The sequence below is a fragment of the Medicago sativa genome, chromosome 5 (genome assembly GCF_051527215.1).
Source record: "Medicago sativa cultivar Bolivia chromosome 5, Bolivia_mono, whole genome shotgun sequence".
Taxonomy (NCBI): Eukaryota; Viridiplantae; Streptophyta; class Magnoliopsida; order Fabales; family Fabaceae; genus Medicago; species Medicago sativa.
This window is the reverse complement of record NC_140753.1, coordinates 76,046,463-76,061,760: the sequence shown is the minus strand read 5'-3', so window position 1 is coordinate 76,061,760 and position 15,298 is coordinate 76,046,463. Positions and strand designations below refer to the sequence as shown.

At 34.3% G+C, this 15,298-nt stretch overlaps 3 protein-coding genes across 3 annotated transcripts; 2 read left to right on the top strand and 1 right to left on the bottom strand.

Annotated features, from left to right (window-relative positions):
• The first annotated feature begins 1,463 nt into the window (after positions 1-1,463).
• On the top strand, positions 1,464-2,503 carry LOC146925094 (uncharacterized). The gene is made up of 2 exons (XM_085710984.1): positions 1,464-1,925; positions 2,034-2,503. Exons 1-2 carry the CDS (start codon positions 1,519-1,521, stop codon positions 2,371-2,373), a joined length of 747 nt encoding a protein of 248 aa, XP_085567110.1. The 5' UTR covers positions 1,464-1,518; the 3' UTR covers positions 2,374-2,503.
• A 5,489-nt stretch (positions 2,504-7,992) lies between these two features.
• Positions 7,993-9,009, top strand: LOC146925093 (uncharacterized). Its single transcript, XM_085710983.1, has 2 exons — positions 7,993-8,409; positions 8,573-9,009. The coding sequence occupies exons 1-2, from the start codon at positions 8,063-8,065 to the stop codon at positions 8,910-8,912; spliced, it is 687 nt and encodes a 228-aa protein (XP_085567109.1). The 5' UTR covers positions 7,993-8,062; the 3' UTR covers positions 8,913-9,009.
• Positions 9,010-12,735: 3,726 nt separating this feature from the next.
• On the bottom strand, positions 12,736-14,725 carry LOC146925092 (uncharacterized). The gene is made up of 2 exons (XM_085710056.1): positions 13,196-14,725; positions 12,736-12,959 (listed from the first exon to the last, which is right to left on the bottom strand). The coding sequence occupies exons 1-2, from the start codon at positions 14,259-14,261 to the stop codon at positions 12,925-12,927; spliced, it is 1,101 nt and encodes a 366-aa protein (XP_085566182.1). The 5' UTR covers positions 14,262-14,725; the 3' UTR covers positions 12,736-12,924.
• Between the last annotated feature and the right edge of the window lie 573 nt (positions 14,726-15,298).

Below are 15,298 nucleotides of genomic sequence, written 5' to 3'. Positions count from 1 at the left end.
TAACAAAATAGAAGAAAATTTCTTTAGAATAGAAATGAAGAACACAATTTGGGAATCCATGATTTAATGATTTTACAAATTTCATATATAGATGAAATGATAAAAGAATTAGAAGAAATAGAAAATGTTTCTATTACACAAAAAGAAAGAGCCACAACCCTGTTATGGCCATCTCAAAAACTAACTGAATTTGAACAATCTTTAGAAAAAATTATATAATGCCTGGTTTAGGTCTTATAACAGAAGTAAAACTCTTTAAAGAAAGATTAGAGAACATAGTCTCTGATATAGAATTCTATCATAGAAGAATTGTCTTAAGACAAATTCTTTTTCATTCTAAAGAATTCGTACAATATCACATAGAATATATTGAAGACTTTCTAAGAGAAATAGAAGATTTAGAAAACCTTACAGATATACAAAAAGAAAGAGCTAAAACACTCTTAAAACCATTTCAAGGTTTAATCAAAATCGAACAAATGTTAAATCAAGTTCGAGAAAATTCCGCTGGCGATTCTGCCCCAACCTGGTATCAGAGCCAGTAATACAATCCTAAGGGATAAATGGTGAAAACAAAAATAAAAAAGAAAATAAAAATATCTTTTTTCCAAAAACAAAAGCTTTTTAAAATCGCTTTTCCAAATAACCGATTTAAAAGGTTATATGGACAAAATCCACGTGGCACACACCGATTGACTATGTCATGTGACATAGCCCGCCATAATGTTATGCAAGTCCAGTCCAATGAAATATAATGGAACAATATAGAGTGAAACAAGCAAGGGTGAGTTTAGCGGAGGAAAATGGACTCCTGCAACTCAATGCTCAAATACCCAACTTTTAGAGATTGATGTACGAACCTTACACACAACGTCCAACATAATAATTTCTGCATTATTTTAAAAAAAATACCATATCAATTCTTTTCTTAAACATTATAGCTATCCATATTGAATTTAATCAAAAGCAAAAGTCTCAAATTGAATTAAAACATTGTTTTATATCATAATAATTTAATAAAATGTTAAAAATATCCATTTTCATTACCACCTCTCCACAATAATAATAATGACAGCTCATAGCAAGATAGAATGTGTGAAAATGGTACTAGTAGTTATAGAATTGCAATTTGTCCTATGTGAGAATACAACCATTGTGAATTTTTATCATTTTATCCATTTTCACCAAACACCTATTGAATTTTATCAAAAAAAAAACTATAAAATTGAATTAAAACATTGTACTATAGCAAAATAATTATATAATATAATTTTCCATATTTTCTAGTTTTAAATTTATTCTTGTACAAATAAATGAAAATGGTACTATGAAAAGAATTGAAATTTGTCTCTGTGAAAATACAACCAATAAAAATGGTACGCGTGTATGCAAAATCGCTACTTAAACAAACAGTCACACTCATTCTCCCATTTTCTTCTCTCTTTGTATCACTTCTAGAATCTTCCTTTTCTATTCTCTCTCTGTAACCGTTTTCATCAGCAGTGTCCACTGTCCACCATGTCTCCACTGCAACAACTACCTTCTGTCACCGCTGCAGAAAAAACCGTTCCATCTTCTTCCACTGCGCATGCATCTTCGGTCACATTCACTCCATCTGTCACAGTGTCGGTTGTTCCAACTCTTCCATCGCCGGTGACCGAAGCGATAACTACCGAAGCTGAACAAAATCTTTCGACTCCGATGACGGAGAAGGTCACCGGCGCTCCGTCTGCTCCATCTGCTCTAGTTCCGGTTCCTGGCTCAGGTTCCACGGAAGATATTGTTATCGAAGTTGAACAAAATGTTACTCCGATCACCACTGCTCCGGCTCCGGTCACTGCTACTCCATCTGTTGATGTACCGGTTGTTCTTTCATCTGTCGCAGCTCCGGTCAATGATCCTCCACCGGTTGCAGTACGAGAAAGGTAACTAACAGTTTCTCAGTTTTCTACATTTGCTTCTAACTTTCTAAGTTTTCTTTCAAACGTTTATGTTTTTGAATCTGAATTTATTAACGTTTTGCTTTATTTTAGGTTAAGTCCAGCAATGGCCATCAAGATAGAGAGCATGATGAAGTTAACCTCGTATATGTGGCAGGTTCCACTAGCAATTTTCCTGCTCTCCATCCTCTTCCTCAAGGCTTCCAAAACCGTAGACAACATCATCTTTTACACATCCTCATCAATGATGTGTTTCTGGTCCATCAGATTAACAGGCCTATGTTTCAAGACCCTTGATGTTAACATCCCTTGCTGGTTCTTCCACTTCATCATGCTATGTTGGAATCTAACATTTGTCGTTGGTCTGTGCTCCGTCGTCGCTGCATTCTACTATCTCACCTCCATGGCAATTGCAGCCTTATTTAGTAGTTAATTGCATGTTTAATGGTTTGTCGAAGTATTAGGATGTGATTACAGACTGCTATAGAGCCCTTTGTTTTTCTACTTCTTTTAAGTACTTTGTAGCTTTTGCATTAATCCATGGATCTATCTTTTATGTTTAAAATCCCAGCCTAGTTTGGTTGGTGGTATTATATTCTTATGAATTATAATTTTATGTAATTTGTCCTGAATGTGTGAAAGAAAAAAATTATGATTAATGGTTGGTGTTCTCCATATTTATTTGGGTTGATTCATAAATTAATTTTATCTTATTGGAAAATCTCTATCAAATCTTGTTAGAAATTCTATCTACTAATTTGAGATGTTTTTACTTCAAACTTGCGCTTCTTTTTCAAATGTAAAATGGAATTGTTGTAATAAAAAAAACAAAATAGATGTGATAAAGTAAATTTTTACAAGAAGAATAAATAAGTTGGATTGATGGAGTTGCTACTCATAAGTTAAGCATTTTCACTAACAAGTTATTTGATTCAAGAAACTGTAACCAAAAAAAAAAAAACTAAATCAAAAAACTTATTCCTTCAAATAAAAACATCAAAAAACTTATTAGAGTGGTCACATTTTTTGGAGGAGTATATGATACATTTTTTTGACAACATATATGATACGTGAGTGTGGCATACATATACGTTCAACACTTATTAATAATTTCGGAAAAAATATGTTAGAAAAAGACAACATTAAATATCTCTTAATAGGATTGTCAAAAATAAAATAAAAGTTCTCTTAATATATGGATTGGTGCTTACATTATGATGTTAAAAGTTTAATTTTCATTGTCTAAAAGGATTTATACTACTAGTACTCATCACTCAGTTTTAAATTGTACCCTATATTGGATCCCCCTTTAATACTCAAGTTTTATTTTCTTTAAAGAATACTCAAGTTAAGTCTTATATTTAATATAATATCATGTATTAAAATGTTATGTGAGAATGAAAAAATTGAGACTTAACCTTATCATTTTTTCGTAAAAAAATAAATCAAGCAATCTTATGTCATCAAATTTAGAAAATTATGAAACCAATGATCTTTTAATTTGAAAAAACACAACCAAGGACAAAATGTATTTTCAGAAAAACCCTTCATCCATTTTAATATTTTATTTAACTTTACTTAAAAAAAAAAAATCAGAGAGATCTTCTGTTTTGAATATGAGTCAAATTGTCTTATTTGAGTGTCTCCAAATTTGTTGCCATTTTGGTGATGCTGCCAACCAACTACTACACATGACAGTGACACACTATAGTACTATTTCACATATTGGATGGAGTGTCTCCAATTTGTTACCAGTATGATATTCCTCTGTGAATAAGTATTTCTGTATTTGTATCAATGTCCAGGCACTATGGTATAGTACTATCAACACAACAATTCTCTCCTTCATGGCCGAATTCATTTTCTCTCCCTGCAACCGTACTAGTATCTACATCATTTATTACTTTTTTTTTTGTTGACAAAACATCATTTAGTACTATATGTTAATAATACCAAATTAAAATCATTTAGGTACACAAATCAAATTAATTATCATTTAATTATTTCAATATATATAAATATATATATATATATAAAATATATATATACATTATTTAGTTCTTTTTTCTTTTACTATTTTTATAAGACACTTATAGGCCTTACATCAATTAATTATTTTCATAACATTATACATATTTTTTTAATTATTTAAAGATAACATAATTTTTTTTACAATGATAATATATAATAGTTTAAAAAATAAATAAACTAATGCAAAAACATTTTGTCCAAGATTCGATTAATGGTCGGTACGTATGAAAAAACATTTGCTAGAAGAGATCAACCCCTTAAAAGTGTGATAGGAGAAGTCTACTTCTCAAATGTATATTAGTTACCTCGAGAGAATTAGTCTCTTGAGTTGTGCGCGGATGGTACCTTGATATACCTAAACAAATAGTGTACAAAAACTAATATAGTGTAAAATAAAAGAAATAATGATAAAATATAATGGTTTCGTTCTGATTGCAGATGATTAATTTTAAATTTTGTAAAATAGATGTATGTACAATGGTTAAAACCATTCAACACCCTTCAACATCCACTTTTTCAATTTCCAACACTCCACATCATTTTCTCTCTCTTAATTCAACACTCATTCAACTTTTACCTCTCCAATGGTTTTTCATTCAACACCCTACCCCACCACTTTTTATTTATTTCTTATTCTTATTTAATTTTTGTTTTTATAATTACATAAAATTATAATTATCGATTATAATTAAATTTAAATAATACAATTAACAATTTATTTTTTAGTTTTTTTTGGAAAAACAAAATTTTGTAAAATAATTTATTTTTATTTTCTTAACTTAAAATGCAATACAACAAACTAAACACGCGACACACAAGTAAAACTAATAATAAGATTAAGAGAGTGAAACACTTGATTTTTTTTTCTGTGTCCAAATCAAATGATCCAAGTCTCTATTTGCAGAGGAAAAAAAATCACGAATTTTGGTAAAAAAAAATTAAAAAAAATTATTTGCAATGAAATAATTGAGTCCAAATTATTAAGAAGATAAAAATTCAAGCAGCCAATCGTAGCAAGCCACGTGGCGTCTGCGGGCCAGCTTTCAACTTGTTGAATCCTTTCAACACCCTCTTTCATCCACATCATCTTCAATAACCTTCCTCCAATGATTCAACAAGTTGAATGGCACATTCAATAGGCCATTGGAGATGGTAATATGGTTAACATGAAAAACAAAACCAAATCAATTTAATTGTTATGATATGAATATTAAGGTTCGCCGGATCATTTATTCAATTTTTACACCCATGCATATATAGTTGCATCATATACAAAGCTAACACTTCACATTATTGATTATTTGAATTTGTCCAGTAAATATTGACGATGGTACATACTTCTTCCCATTTATTCAAGCTAGGATTTTGCTCTAATCTTAATTGCAAATGACAAATGGAAGATCATGAAAAGTGTGGTCCCTAGCAGTACCCATCATTTTCACTCATACTATGATTCGACAATTAAGATATAACGCCCAAAAGTCGTGATTCCGAGAAAAAGAGAGATCGGTCACATCAAAAGTAAGGAGTTGGAGACCAAATGGTTAATTAACCTATCAGCTTGACAATTAAAAAGAAATAAATAAATTGGAAACTACGTAGGGAAAGACGTAACAAGAATGTTGGTGGAATTTTCAATACCAGTCTTTGTATTAACCTTCAATGCTCAAAGTCTTTGTCTAGATTTTCTTTTGAATCACCATTGTGTATTAATCTTATCATCTCAACTATACAATAGTAATGTGGGTAATGTGGACAAGTGATGTGCTCATGTGTAGTAGTTACGATGCGTCGAATGGAGGTACACAATTTTAGCAATGGCGCATGCATAAAATTAAGTCAGTGCTATCGGGAGAAATAAAAAAAAATATTTAATAGATATTTCCATCGATCATGTGTTGTATACTTTCTGGTTAAGACTCGCATGAGTCAATCAGTCAATAAATAATGGGTTTTATAGTTTTTGGTTTGGATAATTTAGTTACAGCGACTAACAGGAACGATCTAATGGTTAAAAGTGTATACTAACAGGACTTAATCATTTTCAACAATACATGTATTCTAAATAATACAAGATCTAATACCTCTACGTTCTTCATGATAAGTTCGTGATTGATTTTTTGAGACAAATAACATCCCTCTTTTGGTTTAGACGTACATGAATGAGACGTACGGGAGTATGCTTTCACTGTTTTTTTCTCTTAACATTTTAAAAATTGAGTAGTGTTAGCAACATTTTTTTTTCCAACATTCTTATACAATTGCTTTTTATCGGATGAATATCATGTGGATCTATCTACTTTACGTTGAATTCTTATTTAAAGTGTGAGAATCACCCAATAAAAATATGATTGTTAAAGAGAGTTGTTAAATTAAATGTTTTTTTTTATGGATATGCATTTTTTTAACTAAATGTTTTTAAAAATACATAGTCTTATCTTTATTTGTGTAGCATATCAAAATATTATTTTTGATAAAAGATCAATTGGTTATTAACGTATTACGAATATCCATTATTGAAATTCTAAATTTGATATATTTCAAAACTTCACAACCATTAGGCAATTCAAGACTCTAAATTTGATAAATTTTGATGTATTTTAAAATGAGTAGAGCATAACGAAATGAAATGGTGTAAAATAAAGTTGAACAACACAAGGGTGAGTCTAGCGAAAGTAGTTACTCTCTGAACACTGCACTCAATTTTTAGATGGTAGAAATATCGATATTTAATGTTTCATCTATCTTAAATAAAATTACCTCCGATCAAAAGAACCAACGAAAACTATAAAGGAATAAAACAAAGTCAAGTAAAATAAAAACTTTAAGTCTATTATTTTCATATATACTTTTCTTTATTTATCTAAGAATAATATATTTTTTTAGATAGATGAAATAACAAAAATCGTTTGAGAACTCACACACGGAAATGGACGAGTATGGATTTAAACCTTAACGAACGACCTAACAATTTTTATATGTTTGTCATTTGAGCTAAGAATTATGCAGAGGTTATTTTTATATTTTTAAATAGTGCAAAACAAAGCTTTCATTTTAGTGTTTTAAATGGTAACATTTATCTTTTTGTTCTTATTTAAAAAGCGTCAGTTCGGTTTTTTCTTTCTTTAACATTAGTTATCATATTGAATTTTATCAAAATCAAAACTATCAAATTGAATAAACAAAACTATTAAATTGAATAAATCATGTATAGTATCATTTTTCAACCCTTATATTTATTCACCCTTAATTTTTCTACATCTCATTTTTTCTCCACTTCCTTTATGTTATCACACATCATTTACTTAACACATCACATGCATTATATCCTACCTTTTTCTTAAAGGTTAATTATGTTTTTGGTCCCTACAAAATTGCGACTTTGTAAGTTTAGTCCTTACTTAATTTTAATAGCATTTCTTAAAGGTTAATTTTGTAGGGACCAAAAACATAATTAATCCTTTTCTTAATGTAGAGTGAATAATGGACAAAAATAATTTTCCATGACTTTTTTTTTACCGACATGTACTATTACAAAATCACTTAAAAAAATTGTACTATTATAAAAGGATAAAATGATCCATTTACGGTGTCACCTCTCCGGTTCACTGCAGTGACAGCTCATAGCAAGTAGCAACCTAAAATATCTGAAAATTATCAATTTTAGCAATAGAATTGCAATTTGATGCTATGTGAGAACATCCAATGACCATTCACCACGTGTCCATAAAGCGCTACTTTTTTTTGGAAAATGCTACTTCTCAAGAAAAATAGCTTCAAGAATTTTTCAAGACACAGTTGGCAAATTTTAATTGGATGATTTATTTGTCCACTTCCTATTTTCCAGCCACACCTCCTTGAATTGTGGCAAATAGTGTATTGTGATTGGCTACTCTTTATTCTTGAAGAATTCTTGATGTTATTTTTCTAGAGATATAGCATTGCTCTTTTTTTTTTTTTTTTTGAAAGAAAAGCGCTACTTAAACTCTCAATTTTTCCATTCTACACACAATTCAATTAATTTCCTTCTAGAATTTTGCATTTCTCTTCTGTGTTCTCTCTCCTCTAACCGTTTCATCATCACATTCACCATGTCTCCACTGCAACAAACTTCTCTCACCGTTGCAGCACCAACCCTTCCGTCTTCTTCCGCCGTGCATGCATCTCCTCCGGTCACTACCACTGCTCCATCATTCCCAATGTCGGTTGTTCCAACACTTCCTTCTCCGGCGACCGAAGCTGAACAGAAACTTCCGACTCCGGTGACGGAGACGGCCACCGCATCTCCTTCTGTAGAAGTTCCCGATGCTCTTCCATCTGTCGTTGCACCCGTTTCTGGCTCAGTTTCATCTGAAACTCCGGTTATTGAAGTTGAACAGAAGCTTACTCCGATCACCGCTACTCCGGCACCGGTCACCGCTGCTCCAGTGACGAAAGGGTTAATGTTTTGCTTATAATTTTTCGTTTGTTATTATTTTTGTTTTTTTACAAATAAATAGAAGTTTTCTTGGTTTCTTGTTTTGCCTCAAATAATTTCTGCATTTGTTTCTTGGTTTTACGTTTTCTTGATCTGATATTTTCATCCTTATGCTTAATTTCAGGTCCGCTTCTTCAACAATCGTCCTAACTATGGCCGTCAATGTTGAAAAGCTGATGTGGTTAAACTTGCCCATGCTCGCGGGGGTAACACTACTGGTTCACGTATTCCACTATCTCCCAAAGGCTACCTCTACCGAAATCATGAATACCATTATCTTTTCCCTCTGCTATTCACTCATGTGTTTCTTGTCAAGTACCAGCCACTCTATAACCCTTCTCTTCATGAATCAGAGTAACATCGTGTTCCGCTATATCATGATGCTTTGGGCTGTTACATTTCTCTTTGGCTTCTGCTTCCTCTTCACTGCGTGCTTTCTCATGTCTATTGCAGCTGCAGCCTAGTTTGGTTCATTCTTGCTCTATTAGTTAATAGTAGTAGTTAATGAAAAATTAAGCTAGTTAAATTTACGTTTTAATGCTGTGTGTTTTTCAGTACTGTTGAGATCATAGTCACATAATTCGCAATTCGCATCGGTACGCGGTACGGGTACGGGTTCGCGGTACGCGACAGTAGAAGAATTCGGTACGTGTAGGGGTATAGAGCTTCGGTACGCTTCGGTTCGTAATACTAATATTACCTAATTAAATATAGTAAGCCATCAATAAATTTTTAAGAAAAATATTTGTTTTTACTAGAATTTTTATACAAAAAAAATAAATAAAATATTTTACTTAAAAAAATTGAGTTCACGTTTAATTTTTTTTCTTCACAAAGCCATACTTATTATATTGTTTATTACTTCTGAGTAGCAATTCTCAATTCATTGGGCCAGCCAAATTTAGAAAAAGCCCAATATAAAGAGTAACTTAAATGGGTCGGGTCAGAAACATGTGCAGCCCAACCCAATCATCTATCTTCTTCAACATAACAACACAAAGCTGCAGCCGCAAGAAAACGCAGAAAAATGCAGCCACACTTCATTGCCATTCCAAAATCGATTTCAAGCCTGCGTTTGAGAGCTTAAAACTTGCGTAAATGTCCATGGTGTTCAAACGCGCTCATGGTACTTCGGTTCGTTGAGTTGCACGAATTTTGGTACGAATTCCGGCGAACCAATACGCCGACGAACCGCGAACCGGTTCGCGCGAACCAATTCGCGGTTCTCCATAAAACCGGCGAATTATGTGACTATGGTTGAGATAAGATAACAGAGTGTTACTCTGTTTTCCTTCTCCTTTTAATCAGTTTAGTAGCATTTCCAAGTTTGTTTGGAGTATTAATTACTGCTAGTATTGTATTGTGTTGTTTTTGCAATTTCTCTTGAATGTGGAATAAACAGTATAGGAAAATAGCTGAATCCTTTTCATTGATAATATGAGTACATTATATACATCAATTTGCTATCATTCTCTTAATGACTAATGAATAGAAAATGAATACAAAATGAATGACTAATTAATACAAATGAATACCTATTAATATTCTTTTAATAATAAAATTACATGACTAAGTAACACATATTCTATCACTCCCCCGCAGTTGATGCGGGAGGTTGTCGGACGCTGAGACTGTCCCTAAAATCTTGAAATAAAACCAATGGGAGACCCTTAGTGAAGATATCTGCAATTTGATAGCGGGATGGAACATGTAGGACGCGGATGTCTCCACGAGCTACTTTTTCACGAACAAAATGAATGTCCATTTCGATATGTTTTGTGCGCTGGTGCTGGACGGGATTTCCGGATAGATATATGGCACTAACATTATCACAATAAACTAAAGTAGCCTTGTGAATGGGGACATGTAATTCCAAAAGCAAGTTTCGTAACCAACAAGATTTAGAAACCACATTGGCAACTCCTCGATATTCTGCTTCAGCACTTGAACGAGATAATGTAGGCTGTCGTTTGGAAGACCATGAGAGTAAGTTGTCACCAAGAAATACACAGTAACCAGAGGTGGATCGTCTGGTATCTGGGCAACCTCCCCAATCTGCATCTGTGTAAGCAATCAATGATGATGTAGAAGAAGAGTGAAGTTGCAGCCCATACTCACGTGTGCCTTGAATATATCTCAGGATGCGTCGAAGGGCGTGCATGTGATCATCCATCGGATTGTGCATAAATAAACATATTTGTTGCACTGCATAAGAAATATCAGGCCTTGTGAAGGTGAGGTATTGTAGGGCGCCAGCAAGGCTGCGATATAGAGAAGGGTCTTCAAATGGGGTGCTACTTTTGGCGCTCATCTTTGGTTTAGTATCAACCGGTGTAGGACATGGTTTACAAGAAGCCATTCCAGCACGTTCAATAATTTCTTCTGCATATTTTTTTTGAGACAAAAATAATCCACCAGGCTGACGTGTGACAGCAATACCCAAAAAATAATTCAACAATCCCAAATCTTTCATAGCAAACTCAGAGCTAAGGAGTGATATGATAGACTTTCGAAGGTCATTAGAGGAAGCAGTAAGAATGATATCATCTACATACAGTAGGAGGTAGGCCAAATGAATACCTTTTTGATAGATGAAGAGAGAGTTGTCAGACTTACTTTGAGAGAATCCAATAGAAGAAACATAATCTGCAAATCGTTTGTACCATGCTCGAGGGGCTTGTTTGAGCCCATACAATGATTTTCGCAGAAGACATACATGATGTGGACGCTCAGGGTCCTTGAAACCTAATGGTTGATGCATGTATACAATTTCTTTAAGTTCCCCGTGCAAAAATGCATTCTTCACATCAAGTTGATGGATTGGCCATGCTTTGGATAAAGCAAGACTAAGAACGGTTCGAATGGTTGCCGGTTTAACAACTGGGCTGAACGTTTCTCCACAATCTACACCAACCTGTTGACCTGCACCATCACCTACAAGTCGGGCTTTATGCCGCTCAAAAGAACCATCAGATTTTTCTTTATGCCTAAAAATCCACATAGAACGAATAACATTAACATCATGAGGACGGGGCACTAAATCCCACGTCTTATTTTTAATAAGAGCATTATATTCGTCAACCATAGCCATTTTCCAATTCGAGTCTTTGAGTGCAGACACTGGGTTACGAGGTAGGGGTGATTTTGTTACATTAGTATGAAGACCATAATATTTTTGATTTGGTTTAAAAATACCATGTTGGCTTCTCGTAATGGGTTTGTCGTCTGAACTCAATGTTGGTTGGTAAATGGGAGGAAGGTGAATTGGGCGTTCATTTTGAGGGGTGTTTTGGTCTGTTTGGTGATGATGTGTGTTGGTTTGAGAGGTGGGCTGGACTATGTGAGGAGATATTGGGGAATGTTCGTTGTTTGATGTGGGGGGCTGAGGTGTGGTTGTGTGAATAGGTTGGGACGGGGAAGGAGCAGGTATGTGTGTGTCAGTCTCTTCTAACAAATGGTTAATCATATATGGTGATAGACCAATGTCAAGAAAGTTGTAAGATGTGGAAGAGGGAGTATGCAACTTTGAGAATGGAAATTCATTTTCATTAAACAAGACATGACGACAAATGATAATTTTATTTGAGGATATATCATAACATTTGTATCCACGATGATTTGATGGATATCCTAAAAAGACACATGGGGCTGAACGTGGTTGAAGCTTATGTATGGTAGTGGACGGGAATAAAGGATAACATAAGCAACCAAAAACACGTAAGTGAGAGTAAGCTGGGTCTTTTTGATATAGGATTTTAAGAGGTGATTGGTAATGAAGATTTTTACTTGGTAAAATGTTTAAAAGGTATGTGGCCATTTGCAAAGCATGATGCCAAAAAGACGGTGGAAGTGAAGCATGTATTAATAATGTTCTAATGATATTATTAATAGATCGGATTTTTCTTTCAGCTTTACCATTTTGTGGTGACGTATGAGGACACGATAAGCGAAAAGAAATTCCTTTTGCTTCACAAAGTTTTTGAAATTTACCATTTACATATTCTCCACCATTGTCACACTGAATGTATTTAATTTCCCGTTGAAATTGAGTTTTGATATATGCTCTTAATTTTTGAAATGTTGAATAGACTTGAGATTTTTTTGAAATCGGAAATGTCCATAAAAAATTTGAGTAATCATCCAGAAAAAAAAACATAATATTTGTGACCCAAAGAGCTCATAACGGGAGAAGTCCATACATCACTATGCAAAATATCAAATGGCATATTTGTAGAATTATGAGAATTAATAAATGGCAATTTAACATGTTTACCAAGAGGACAAGAATGACAAAAAGATGAATTCAAATGCGAAATTTTATTACATTTGATTAATTTATTTTTCCTAAGGGAGTCTAGAACAGGGGCTCCCGGATGACCTAATCGATCATGCCAAATGGAAGAAGACAATGCTGCAAAGGAAACAGGAGACACAACTTTATTGGTGGTGGTGATAGGATATAGCTCTCCTTGACTCTCACATCTCATTATAGGCATCCTCGTCTGAAAATCCTTCACAGAAAAACCAAACGGGTCAAATTCAACAGAAACATGGTTATCTGTAGTGAATTTACGAACAGAAATAAGGTTTTTGATTAATTTAGGAGCATGTAGAACATGGTCTAATACTAATGGTGGATGAGGGATGGGTAATTTAGCACTACCAAAGCCACGAATAGGAATAGAATGACCATTGCCAACAATTATACCATTATTTTTGCTCAAATTAAAATAAGACGAGAGATTACCATTGGTGGATGTCATATGAGATGTTGCTCCAGTGTCCATGTACCAAGACGGATCGGGTTGAGCCATACTCAGAGTGTGCATCGCCTGTTCTATGTCTGTTGGACTGGGGGGTGCCGCGGCGGTGAAGGCAGCTTGTTGAGGTCTTGAGCCAAGAACGCCTGGTTGCTGAGTGTTGTTTGCAACATTGGGCCTTGCCCAATTATATGAAGGATAAGGGCATGGAGGCATGTTCCATGGAGTCCACTGTTGCCATGGGTTGAATTGTTGCCAAGGTGGGTTTTGACCACGACCACCATTCCCGGAGAAAAATTGACCTCTGCCACCGCCAGAATTACCAGTACCATTCCGACCACCTCTGCCAGAGTTCCGGGCAGCAGAGTTTTTCTGATTTTTCTTTCCACGGTTGTTGCGTGGGTTGTTGTTGTTGTATCGAGGATACTGATTCTGGTTACCTGGGGAGGAGGGTTGGGTAACCGTTTCATCAGGAGAGGTTGGTGTTTTGGCAACAAAGGCTCCTGGTGATGAGCCGGATTCACGAGCAACTCGTTGAATCATAGTGGACTCCTCGAGTTCCAATCGCGATCTCGCAATTGCGAAAGTAGGTAGCGGGTCATGTTGTTGAATATAAGTAACAAAACCGGCATACGAGTCTGTGAGCCCGGAGATCATTTTTAGGACCAATCGGGTGTTAGTGACAGGAGAATCAACATTTGCTAGCTGATCGGCTAAAAGCTTCAGGCGAGTGCAATAGGCTTTGGTGGATGGGAAATCTTCAAGATTGGTGTTGGTGAATTGATTTTCAAGGTGGACAGCCCTTGAATGTTTATTGTCGTGAAACAACGAAGCAATTCGTTTCCAACATTCTTCCGCTGAGTCATTTATCACAAGAACAGAGTTGAGAATGTCTTGTGATACAGTGGCGTACATCCATTGAAGGACGACCGCATCGAGCCTGCTCCAAAGATCAGGATCATTGGTTTTGACATCAGCGGCAATCTGCATAACCTTCACATCGGTTGGGGGGATGATGTGATCAAGCACATTATGAACACGTGCTTGAACCATGAAGAGGGCAGACCATGAAAGGTAGAGGCTTGAATCGTTGTCCAAGGTTACAGGAATGATAGACTTCACGTTGTTAATGGTGAAGGCCGAGTGAATTTTTTATGATGGTCCCGTTAAGACAGATGTGCCTGTCACGGGAGAGGAATTTGTTGAGAGAGGGGTTGATTCAACTGTTGTGGAGGTAGCCATGGATGGCGGTTGATAGCGGAAGTATAGAGAAGAAGAGGTGGTGGTGGGCGGCTAGGAGAAGTAGGAGAGGATCTAAAACCTAGCTGATACCATATAGGAAAATAGCTGAATCCTTTTCATTGATAATATGAGTACATTATATACATCAATTTGCTATCATTCTCTTAATGACTAATGAATAGAAAATGAATACAAAATGAATGACTAATTAATACAAATGAATACCTATTAATATTCTTTTAATAATAAAATTACATGACTAAGTAACACATATTCTATCAAACAGATGTTATGATCAAATGATTCAATGGTGGGTGAATTCCACATCTATTTGGGTTTATTTCATATCTTATTAAAAATTGTCTTCTTTATACTAATTTGAGATGGTTTATACTAATTTGAGATGGTTTTGCCTCAAATTTTCAAGTGTAACAACAAAAATTATAATAGGGAAGAAGATCGAAGAAGTTGGACTGATAAAGAGTCATATTACTCATGGGTTAATTTTTTCGCTAACAAATTCATTTGATTCAAGATTTGTATTTTAGTCAAAATTTGGCAGTGTAGTTTCAAGTGATAACGATATGTGGTAAGTAATTCAAATTATGTATTAGTGTCGTCACATCTATTATTTATAATATTTTATGCTCATATTTGAAGTAAAATATTATTCATGTCACTTTGAATATGTAACATGAACTCAATGTAAAAATGCAAGAATTAAAATTGAAAACATAAAAAATTAGATGGATTGAAATTCGATTGAATTTTTTTAGAGGTTACGAAATGAAAGTTGATATATTTTGATGGACTAAAAAAATGTTTAACCCAATAATTTATTCTAAACC